This window comes from Oncorhynchus gorbuscha, linkage group LG16 (assembly GCF_021184085.1).
Source record: "Oncorhynchus gorbuscha isolate QuinsamMale2020 ecotype Even-year linkage group LG16, OgorEven_v1.0, whole genome shotgun sequence".
Classification (NCBI taxonomy): Eukaryota; Metazoa; Chordata; class Actinopteri; order Salmoniformes; family Salmonidae; genus Oncorhynchus; species Oncorhynchus gorbuscha.
The window spans coordinates 69,875,542-69,888,037 of record NC_060188.1 but is presented as its reverse complement, the minus strand read 5'-3'; the positions used below and the strand labels follow the sequence as shown (position 1 = coordinate 69,888,037).

Below are 12,496 nucleotides of genomic sequence, written 5' to 3'. Positions count from 1 at the left end.
GAGATGTGTCTGTTACTTGAACTCTGTGAAGCATTTATTTGGGCTGCACTTTCTGAGGCTGGTAACTCTAATGAACTTATCCTCTGCAGCAGAGGTAACTCTGGGTCTTCCTTTCCAGTTTCATCATAGTGTCTGATGGTATTTGCGACTGCACTTGAAGAAACTTTCTGGATTGACTGACCTCCTTGCCTTAAAGTAATGATGGACTGTATTTTCTCTTTACTTATTTGAGCTGTTCTTGCCATAATATGGCTTTGGTCTTTTACCAAACGTCTAGAATTTTTTTTCAATGGTCAGTGTGTTAAAAACGTTAAATTCATAACACCCTTTGAAACCTCAAGAGAATACTTTTTTATTAACATTTTACTTTGACCATATACTTTTTTGCAGAGAAGGGACTCTGTTGTGTTGACTATTTTGTCATATTTTTCAATTAACACAATTACAGAGGATGCTGCTCAATGCATGCTGTAACTAGCCAAATTGTTGCCTTGAACCTTTTCAAACTTAAATTTCAGAATTTGTTTTAAGGATGTAAGCTCCTCTAAGACGATTAAAGCTGCCTCATTCATTGGGATTGGAGAGTGTTGGAGGAATGCGGCAGCCAGCAGCATGTGATCTGGAATCTGCATTGCTTTGTGAGCTCTAAAGACTCCCAACTTGCATTGCAAATCTCATCAAATAATACCCAGACACTTGATTAAATTAATTGGCTATTATTATCATGCAGCACACATCTCTGTGGGGAAAGGGGACTGATGACAGGGATAAAAGTAGTCACTCACTCCACCATGGAGCCAGGCTGTTCACCATAACAATGTGATGAGAGAGCGAATAGACTGCTGTTGCAATCTGTTACTCCTTAATGGGAGCTCTGTTTCAATACCATCTTGGTCCCGCTGTTCTTTGAAGGATTTTAGTTCATAATTCACTCTTTTTGAACAAACATGATTCAGACTCTCTGTTGTCTCCTATAGCCTACAGTATAGGCATATTGTCCAATAAGGAATGAATGGGTGTATGAAGATGACATACAGCATTTCATTCTCTCCCTTTGAAGGTAGTTCAGTAATAATATGCCTATTTGATTGTTATAAACAGCCTTTATCACAAGACTGGTCTCTTCCATAATGTCAAAGTCTGGTGAATGGTGTCATAAAGTGTCATCACATGTAATGTCAAGCTTATAATATTGTCAGAATAATCACATCTATGACAACAAAGTGTTACTGCTGTTTCTTTGATACTGAGCTGTGCGCTCATGCATTGTCTCTCCTTCCCCTTCAACAGGGATTGCAGTGGACAAGCAAGGATTAGTCTACTTTGTTGATGGAACCATGATTCGCAAGATCAATGGAAAAGGAATGATATCAACTGTCATTGGTTCCAATAGCCTGACTTCCACTCAGCCATTAAGTTGTGACGCCCGCATGGATATTTCACAGGTAAGATGACTAGATGGCACACACACACACACACTCACACACACAGTGAGCTAGGAATGTATGGTATCCCGAGCCTTGCATTTACATAGGGCAGTACTGGCAGACTGAACGGACAGAAAAGTATTTCAAATGCAATTATTTACCCCTTATCTATGATTGATATCATCCTCTGGTTCCAAGGATCTTATCATGCAACGATTCCCTTTTAATCTATCCACAGTCATATATAAGTAGCACAGTTAAGTCATCAATAAGTAATGTAGCAAAGCATTAAAACTGATATTAGCGATGAGCAATTAGACAATAATGTCCAAGAGAAAAAAAATAAACAAGTAAAGACAGATCTTTTATCTATCTGACCTATAAAAATGGAGAGGCCTGATATCGAGAATGAAATTTCCTTTGAGACGTTCCCGCCATGATTAACTGGCCTTAGCGGCTGAATGCTCCCTCTCAATGGAGAGTTTTATTCTTGCTCCTGTCCCTGCTCTCATGAGCAACTGAGGCCCAGATAGGGCATGGGATGCACCCTGACTCAGAGAGCAATTATTCTCAGCCCTCAGACCTTGCCATAGGAAACCATCTTTATCAGAGTGTAAATTAGGCTACACCATGACATTCAAGGGGTTGGCGTGTGCACGGAATATTTTTAGCGGGCCTATAATAAAGGTCCAAATTCATTACCTTTTAATGTGGCATGAACACAACCAGTCATGATATTTTAATCTGATTGTCAAACAAATCACTTTAAAAAGTAGGCTTCCTCTGCATGTTTGTCCACTCCAAAATAATTCCAGCATCCAAACTGCATGTACAGTGCATTCAGGAAATATTCAGACCCCTTGACTTTTTCCACATTTTGTTACATTAATGGATTAAATTAGTAAAAATTATAATACATCTACACACAATACCCCATAATGACAAATACCCCATAATGACAAAGTATGCAAATATCTTAAAAATAAAAACAGAAACACCTTATTTGCATAAGTATTCAGACCCTTTGCTATGAGACTCGAAATTGAGCTCAGGTGCATCCTGTTTCCATTGATCATCCTTGAGCTGTTTTTACAACTTGATTGGAGTCCACCTGTGGTGAATTCAATTGATTGGACATTATTTGGAAAAGCACACACCTGTCTATATAAGGTCCCACAGTTGGCAGAGGATGTCAGAGCAAAAACCAAGCCATGAGGTCGAACAAATTCTCTGTAGAGCTTCGAGACAGGATTGCATCGATGCACAGATCATAATTTTAAATGAGAGAAGTTTGGAACCACCAAGACTCTTCCTAGAGCTGACGACCCAGCCAAGCTGAGCAATCCGGCTCCCAAGTGGCGCAGCGGTCTAAGGCACTGCATCTCAGTGCTAGAGGTGTTACTACAGACTCTGGTTCGATTCCAGGCTGTATCACAACTGGTCGTGATTGGGAGTCCCATAGGGCAGTGCCCAGCGTTGTTGGGGTTTGGCCGGGGTCGGCAGTCATTGTAAATAAGAACTTGTTCTTAACTGACTTGCCTAGTTAAATAAAGGTTAAATAAACAATTTAATTGGAGGAGAAGGGCCTTGGTCAGGGAGGTGACCAAGAACCGATATGGTCATTCAGACAGAGTTCCAGAGTGCCTCTGTGGAGATGGGACAACCACCTTCCAGAAGGACATCTCTGCAGCACTTCGCCAATCAGGCCTTTATGGTAAAGTGCCCAGACGGAAGCCACTCCTCAGTAAAAGGCACATCACAGTCTGCTTGGAGTTTTCCAAAAGGCACCTAAAGGACTCTCAGACCATGAGAAACAAGATTCTCTGGTCTGATGAAACCAAGATTTAACTCTTTGGCCTGAATGCCAAGCGTCGCGTCTGGAGGAAATCTGGAACCATCCCTACAGTGAAGCATGGTGGTGGCTGCATCATGATGTGGGAATTGTTTTTCAGCGGCAGGGACTGGATGAAAAGTCAGGATCGAGGGAAAGATGAACCGAGCAAAGTACAGAGATATCCTTGATGAAAACCTGCTCCAGAGCACTCAGGACCTCAGACTGGGGTGATGGTTCACCTTCCAACAGGACAACGACCCTAAGCACACAGCCAAGACAACGCGGGAGTGACTTCGCGACAAGTCTCTGAATGTCCTTGGGTGCTTCAGCCAGAGCCTGGACTTGAACCCGATCAAACATCTCTGAAGAGACCGTAAAATAACTGTGCAGCGATACTCCCCATCCAACCTGACAGAGCTTGAGAGAATCTGCAGAGAAGAATGGGAGAAACTCCCCAAATACAGGTGTGCTAAGCTTGTAACGTCATACCCAAGTAGACTCAAGGCTGTAATCGCTGCCAAATGTGCTTCAACAAAGTACTGAGTTAAGAGCCTGAATAATACATTTGAAAAAATGTATTTTTCTTTGTTAATATGGGGTATTATGTGTAGATTGATAAAGGAAAAAAATGATTTAATACATTTTACAATAAGGCTGTAACGTAAGAAAATGTGGGAAGAGTCAAGGGGTCTGAATACTTTCTGAATGCACTGTACACTCGCACCATTTGAAGAATCGAAATAGACATCTGTAACAAAACACCAAAAAGTGTTCTTGTTGGATGGATTGGATGCGCATTGGTGTTTAGCTGTAGGCTAGATGTCTCGTGAAATTGTCGACTGTCATCAGCTGATCCAGGAAAGAAAATAAACATTGATAGAAAATAATAAAGCTACATAAATGGTCTACTACTTCTGGCCACGGATGGCGCGGAGAACACCAGTACCTGCGCGCACCTGGAAAACAAAACAATGAGCCTCTGAACAGCTGACTGACAAAAGCAAACAATGATAAATCAACAAATACATCTAATGCATTGAAATATATCAAGGATGAATGGCAAAAAATGGCAAAAATGAGGAAGTACAAATGAAATTCTATGTGTAAAGGAGCTCAGCTGAGGCCAAAATTAGGCAGTGGACCAACCAGCTCTCACAGTCTCACGTCCTAATTAGACATTCATCCATGTTTCTCAAACGTCAAATTTAGAAGTTGTTCCAAATCTTCGAAGCATTAAGTTTATGCATTAATTCCACATTTTTAAGGTTAGGGTTAAGTTTAGGCATTAACTCCAAATACTTAAGGTTAGGCATTAACTCCGAATGGTTAAGGTTTGGGATAGGCTTAAAGCATAAATATGGATTCGAACATGCAGCCTTTGGAACCAGAGGCAGATGCTTACGCCCATCCACAATGCCGTAGGAAAAACCGAAACCTACTTGAAGGTAACAACGCTTACTGTTCCCCCTAGTGGTCAGTTTCCACGTCATCTCCCAATGTCCTCAGACATGGATGGACGTTGAATACTGACTTGTAACACAGGTGATCTGCCTGGAGTGGACAGCACTACCACATATAAATACATTGTTTAAACCATGACAGAGATGTTTGTTTCATTTGGAAGCTTTATTTTAATATTTACCACTGTAAAACATATTTGCCACTGCATTTAAAATAATAGGAGAATGGCTAAATTAGCATTATTTAGAGACTCCCCCCAAAGTCTAATTCAGAGAAGCTGAGCACGCCCCTGGCTCCCCTGTAATTCACACACTGATCTTTATTAAGTTCTCACCAAAAGTTGTACAAATGCTGAGGCTGTCTAACCTTCAGAGAGGGCTGCAGAGATATGCCCTACAGCAGTGGTCACCAAAGGGACTAGTGGTCGATCTCCAGGGCATTCCTAGTCGATCGGAAAACATTTACATAAAAGAAACAATGATAAAGCCTTGCACTGTTTTCCCACAGTTCTGTTAACGACGGTGAGGGCAGGTGTTCGGCAGGCAGAAGCGAATGACACTGTCTACCAGTGCCGCTCCCGCTAGCTAGCAAGGAGGACTCCAGTAGGCGGGGACGAAATAGATCAGATTATACTTTTATTTCCCTTTTGACCCACATTGAAAAGTGTCACAAGCATGTAGTGCACGAGGCGGGGGCATTCATAGAGGAACCAATGGGATGCTTGAGGGAATGCCCAGAATTGCAGGCTGAAAGTACAAACTCCACCTACTCGGTGACTCGGTTCGCCGTCAGCTCGAAGACGGTGTCCCCTTTTAGGTCAATCTTAGCTGAGGGACGGTACGACGGTGGAGGACGAGACTGAACATCAGATGTAGGACAATCAGTCCAGTAAAATAAAGAAGGCATGTTATTTACAGTTGAATTTGGAAGTTTACATACACCTTAGCCAAATACATTTAAACTCAGTTTTTACCATTCCTGACATTTAATCCTATTAAAAATTCACTGTCTTTGGTCAGTTAGGATAACCACTTTATTTTAAGAATGTGAAATGTCAGAATAATAGAAGAGAGAATGATATATTTCAGCTTTTATTTCTTTCATCACATTCCCAGTGGGTCAGAAGTTTACATACACTCAATTAGTATTTGGTAGCATTGCCTTTAAATTGTAGCCTTCCACAAGCTTCCCACAATAAGTTGGGTGAATGTTGGCCCATTCCTCCTGACAGAGCTGGTGTAACTGAGTCAGGTTTATAGCCCTCCTTGCTCGCATATGCTTTTTCAGTTCTTCCCACAATTCTATGGAATAGAGGTCAGGGCTTTGTGATTGCCACTCCAATACCTTGACTTTGTTGTCCTTAAGCCATATTTTTCAACCCTTGGAAATATGCTTGGTGTCATTGTCCATTTGGAAGACCCATTTGCGACCAAGCTTTAACTTCCTGACTGATGTCTTGAGATGTTGCTTCAATATATCCACATAACTTTCCTACCTCATGATGCCATCTATTTTGTGAAGTGCACCAGTCCCTCCTGCAGCAAAGCACCCCCACAACATGATGCTGCCACCCCCGTGCTTCACGTTTGGGATGGTGTTCTTCGGCTTGCAAGCCTCCCCCTTTTTCCTCCAAACATAACGTTGGTCATTACGGCCAAACAGTTCTATTTTGTTTCATCAGACCAGAGGACATTTCTCCAAAAAGTATGATCTTTGTTCCATGTGCAGTTGTGATCCGTAATCTGGCCTTTTTATGGCAATTTTGGAGCAGAGGCTTCTTAATTGCTGAGTGGCCTTCAGGTTATGTCGATATAGGACTCATTTTACTGTGGATATAGACACTTTTGTGCCTGTTTCCTCCAGCATCTTCACAAGTTTCTTTGCTGTTGTTCTGGGATTGATTTGCACTTTTCGCACCAAAGTACGTTCATCTCTAGGAGACAGAACGGTATGACGGCTGCGTGGTCCCATGGTGTTTATACTTGCGTACTATTGTTTGTAGAAATGAATGTGGTACCTTCAGGCATTTGGAAATTGCTCCCAAGGATGAACCAGACTTGTGGAGGTCTACCATTTTGTTATGAGGTCTTGGCTGATTTTTGATGTTCCCATTATTTCAAGCAAAGAGGCACTGAGTTTGAAGGTAGGCCTTGAAGTACATCCACAGGTTTACTTCCAATTGACTCAAATTAGGTCAATTAGCATATCAGAAGTTTCTAAAGCCATGACATAATTTTCTAGAATTTCCCAAGCTGTTTAAAGGCACAGTCAATCTAGTGTATGTAAACTTCTGACCCATTGGAATTGTGATACAGTGAAATAAGTGAAATAATCTGTCTGTAAACAATTGTTGGAAAAATTGCTTGTGTCATGCACAAAGTACAGTCTTGGTCAAACATTTTGAGAATGACACAAATATCAATTTTCACAGAGTTTGCTGCTTCAGTGTCTTTAAATATTTTTGTTACTATGGAACACTGAAGGATAATTACAAGCGTTTCATAAGTGTCAAAGGCTTTTATTGACAATTACATGAAGTTGATGCAAAGTGTCAATATTTGCAGTGTTGACCCTTCTTTTTCAAGATCTCTGCAATCCGCCCTGGCATGCTGTCAATTAACTTCTGGGCCACATCCTGACTGATGGCAGCCCATTCTTGCATAATCAATGCTTGGAGTTTGTCAGAATTTGTGGGTTTTTGTTTGTCCACCCGATGGCCTCTTGAGGATTGACCACAAGTTCTGAATGGGATTAAGGTCTGGGGATTTTCCTGGCCATGGACCCAAAATACTGATGTTTTGTTCCCCGAGCCACTTAGTGATCACTTTTGCCTTATGGCAAGGTGTTCCATCATGCTGGAAAAGGCAATGTTCATCACCAGACCGTTCCTGGATGGTTGGGAGAAATTGCTCTCGGAGGATGTGTACCATTCTTTATTCATGGCTGTGTTCTTAGGCAAAATTGTGAGTGAGCCCACTCCCTTGGCTGAGAAGCAACCCCACACATGAATGGTCTCAGGATGCTTTACTGTTGGCACAACACAGGACTGACGGTAGCGCTCACCTTGTCTTCTCGGACAAGCTTTTTTCCGGATGCCCCAAACAACCAGAAAGGGGATTCATAATATAATAATAATAATAATATATGCCATTTAGCAGACGCTTTTATACAAAGCGAAAATGACTTTAACCCAGTCCTCAGCAGTCCGATCCCTGTACCTTTTGCAGAATATCAGTCTGTCCCTGATGTTTTTCCTGGAGATAAGTGGCTTCTTTGCTGCCATTCTTGACACCAGGCCATCCTCAGTCTTCACCTCACTGCGCATGCAGATGCACTCACACCTGCCTGCTGCCATTCCTGAGCAAGCTCTGTACTGGTGGTGCCCCGATCCCGCAGCTGAATCAACTTTAGGAGACGGTCCTGGTGCTTGCTGGACTTTCTTGGGCACCCTGAAGCCTTCTTCACAACGATTGAACTGCTCTCCATGAAGTTCTTGACGATCCAATAAATGGTTGGTTCAATCTTACTGGCAGCAATATCTTTGTCTGTGAAGCCCTTTTTGTGCAAAGCAATGATGACGACACGTGTTTCCTTGCAGGTAACCATGGTTGACAGAGGAAGAACAATGATTCCAAGCACCACCCTCCTTTTGAAGCTTCCAGTCTGTTATTCGAACTCAATCAGCATGACAGAGTGATCTCCAGCCTTGTCCTCGTCAACACTCACACCTGTGTTAATGAGAGAATCACTGACATGATGTCAGCTGCTCCTTTTGTGGCAGGGCTGAAATGCAGTGGAAATGTTTTTGGGGGATTCAGTTCATTTGCATGGCAAAGAGGGACTTTGCAATTAATTGCAATTCATCTGATCCCTCTTCTTAACATTCTGTTAGTATATGCAAATTGCCATCATACAAACTGAGGCAGCAGACTGTGAAAATTAATATTTGTGTCATTCTCAAAACTTTTGGCCACGACTGTAGATGTCCTAACCGACTTGCCAAAACTATAGTTTGTTAACAAGAAATTTGTAGAGTGGTTGAAAAACGAGTTTTAATAACTCCAACCTAAGTGTATGTAAACATCTGACTTCAACTATATATGTATGCTCACAAGTAATACAAGTGGTGATATATTACCAGTTTGATTATATACCTCATGTTTTGAAATACAATATGACAATGGTCTGAGAAGAACAACATTGGCAAGGTAATTCAAGCATAGCCAATATGCAGTGATAAATGTATTGGGCATATAACCTACTACACACCTCATTGCTGCAAACTGTTTTGCATAGGCTTACGTTTCTTTAAGTCATGTTTTTTTTATCTGAGAGGTAAATCTCAGCCCTTCATTTTGACTCAGTGATCTTGGCTCACAAAAGTTTTGGGACCACTGCATTAAAGTCACTCTCTACAGACTCTCTCTCTTGCTTTACCTCTCTCTTTCTACCCCTCTCCCTTCCTCTCTGTCCTCCTATCTCTTTCCCCCCTTTTCTCTCTCTCGCTCTGCTATTTCTCTCAACATCTCTCTCCCCTTCTCTCTTCTTCACAGCAACACAGCACATTGACCCGCATCTGAGTGGGTCTCACAGCTCTGAATAGGCAACAGGAAATGAACTGCTGTGCCCTCATAAGGGCTTATCACATAAGAAGCGTGCAATTCCCCTCTTATGCACAGATTTGCTTCTTTAGAAAGATTATCCATGCGTATCACTGGACTGGATCACGTGCTGATGAACCCATCAAAGTGCTCATGAAAAGATACATAACTATATAACATCATTACGGGTGTGGGTTTTCTCCAGAGCATTTGCATTTTCTGCGGCTGATGCTTTAGAGAGGCTACAGGGACTTTGCAGTACTGTATATAACGTCTCAATTAAACCTTCATATAGGAGGATACTGTATACCCTATTTTGCATCACAATAAGCCAGTCATTGACACTGCCTATTATTCCCATAGACATTTGTCAACAGCTCAGTCATATGAGAAGCAGCAGGATGAAGCATTAAATTAAATGTTTGCAATTCAGATAATATCTTGCATGAAAGATTTTCTTTTACTGTCCATATTTCAGGCTTTGTGTTCCTGGCTTTCATTTTGTTGGTTTTCTGAATGCCTTTTACGCTGATGTGTTATGCAGTGAAATTATTCCAAGCAACTTCATCCTCAAGATGCTCATTTGTGAGCTGGCTGTCTCCCTCTCCTCCTCGCGTATCTTACATGCAAAGTCTGATGTTCCACTGTGATGGAATAAAATGTCCAAACTTTCAGGCCAAGGCCTTTAATCACAGTAATGTGTGTTGGCCATTTTGAAATTGTGGTTGATACTGTAGTTTACATATATGTTTGGCAGTGGTATTTCCCTTTCTCCAGAATTCTCCTTGCATGTTTTCGGGGTATGCAAGGCTTAAGGCCTCTTAGCATGCACAGCCACACAAACATATTCTTATTGCATTTGACAATCAATTTAAACTGTGTCCCCAGCTTGGACCAAAGCTGTGCAGGAGGAAAATTAAGGTTATTTCATTGTTGCATCACACTGGCTGAGAAACATTGTCTCATTCTCCGGAGGAATATGTTTCTCCCCCAAGCCATTCTGAAAACAATAGAAGGCTGGAGAGATCTAAGAAACAAAGAGAGTCCAATACTCCATCCAATCCACCACTCCAGGCTTTACGGTGCAATAAGGCATACCATTCTGGTTCCCATCCCCTAGCAAATGAGACCCCTTCAAGTGAATAATAAGGCACTTTATTATAAAGATTAGGAGAGAGTTGTATTGAGTCACTGCAAGCAGATTAGCATTGTGTGGGTATAAAGTGAATTTAAAGAATGGAATAGTTCAGTGATAGCGTATTATCATATATGTGACAGTTCTCACCATTCCAGATTTTCAGGCAAACAAAATGCAAGCATATCACCGTTTTCTTTTTATGGAGCTCATTGCTTTGATTTTGCTTTTTAAAACGCGGGAGAAAAATATGTTCATGTATTGTCAATTTGTGTTCTTTTTGTGGGAAGTTATTTTCAAACACTGAGCTGCCAGTCTTCTCTCACAAGACAGACGTGTTAGGATGTGCTTTAAAACAATGGCTGCAGTGGGAAAACGTACCTCCAATTTCAATGTGCGGACGCTATGCTGTCAGTATATTTTGTTACCTGTGTAGAGAAGTGTCAAATTATTTCTGAACGGATTCCTTTCATTCACGGACAATTGACTTGCATACAGCCCCTTCATCAGATCATCTCCGAGTGCTTGAAGGTGAGATGGCAACTAATTATATCCTCCACCAATCTGAATCATTCACCCCTATTGTGCAGGAACACTTACCACCCATTATTTGTGGTGTAAGAATGGTTTTTCATGATCCAATTAAACACAGGGGTGATTATATGGGAAGCTTTCTTTATTAGGACTTTGTCCAGCACCCTTAAGTATCCCACTCAGAATTAGTGAACTGTACCATGGAGCTTTTTATTTTAAATGTATCCTTAGCTGAGTCTTATGGGAACACAGTGTGAGCACACGTCCAAAAATGACCTTACAGTGACATTACTACTTGTACAGAACGAGCACAACGTACAGCTTTTTTTCTCAGTAGTCACATGCTATTATAAGGCTTTCACAAAATGTTCTCTATTATGAATTGCCCACTTGACATTTCTGAATATGTGACACAGACAGACAATGTCCAAGAAGTCTACACAGTATATGTGCTATTCTTACTACTACATTTATATAACATTGCAATATAATGCATAATCAAAGACAGTGGGACAACTGGAAAGGAAATGTTTCAGGAGAAACTGTGTGGCATCCATCAATATGACAAGTACACTGAGTGTACAACACATTAGGAACACCGGCTCTTTCCATGACATACTGGCCAGGTAAATCCATGTGAAAGCTATGATCACTTATTGTTGTCACCTGTTAAATCCACTTCAATCAGTGCAGATGAACAGGAAGAGACTGTTAAAGAAGGATTTGTAACCTTGAGACAATTAAGACATGGATTTTGTGTGTGCCATTCAGAGGGTGAATAGGCAAGACAAAATATTTAAGTGCCTTTGAATGGGGTATGGTAGTTGGTGCCAGGCGCACCGGTTTGATTGTGTCAAGAACTGAAACGCTGCTGGATTTTTCAAGCTCAACACTTTCCCATGTGTATCAAGAATGGTCCACCACCCAAAGGACATCCAGCCAACTTGACACAACTGCGGGAAGCATTGGAGTCAATATGGGCCAGCATTTCTGTGGAACACTTTTAACCCCTTGCCCCGATGAATTGAAGCACTTCTTAAGGCAAAAGGGGATACAACTCAATCGGAAGATGTTCCTAACGTTTTGTACACTCAGTGTATATGCTTGTTAAACGGTGTTTTCCCTGCTCTAGGTTCGTCTAGAATGGCCCACCTACCTGGCTGTCAACCCGATGGACAACTCCCTGTACATCCTGGACAACAACATAGTGATCCAGGTGTCAGAGAGCAGCCAGGTGAGGATCGTGGCGGGCCGGCCCATCCACTGCCAGGTCCCTGGGATCGACCACTACCTGGTCAGTAAGGCAGCCGTCCACTCCACCCTGGAGGCAGCCAAGGCCATCACCGTGTCCCACCAGGGCACGCTCTACATCGCTGAGACGGACGAGAGGAAGATCAACCGCATCCAGCAGGTCACCACCAACGGGGAGATCTCTGTGGTGGCCGGGGCGCCCACTGAGTGTGACTGCAAGATCGACCCCAACTGTGACTGCTTTTCCGGTGGG

General features: G+C 42.1%; 1 protein-coding gene across 1 annotated transcript in view; it reads left to right on the top strand.

The window, feature by feature from the left end:
* tenm1 (teneurin transmembrane protein 1) overlaps positions 1-12,496 on the top strand; it is a 231,913-nt gene that overhangs the window by 202,836 nt on the left and 16,581 nt on the right. The window contains exons 23-24 of the mRNA XM_046306197.1: positions 1,291-1,445; positions 12,125-12,491. Of these exons, the coding sequence (XP_046162153.1) occupies positions 1,291-1,445; positions 12,125-12,491 (522 nt within the window). The remainder of the gene's footprint in view (positions 1-1,290; positions 1,446-12,124; positions 12,492-12,496) is intronic.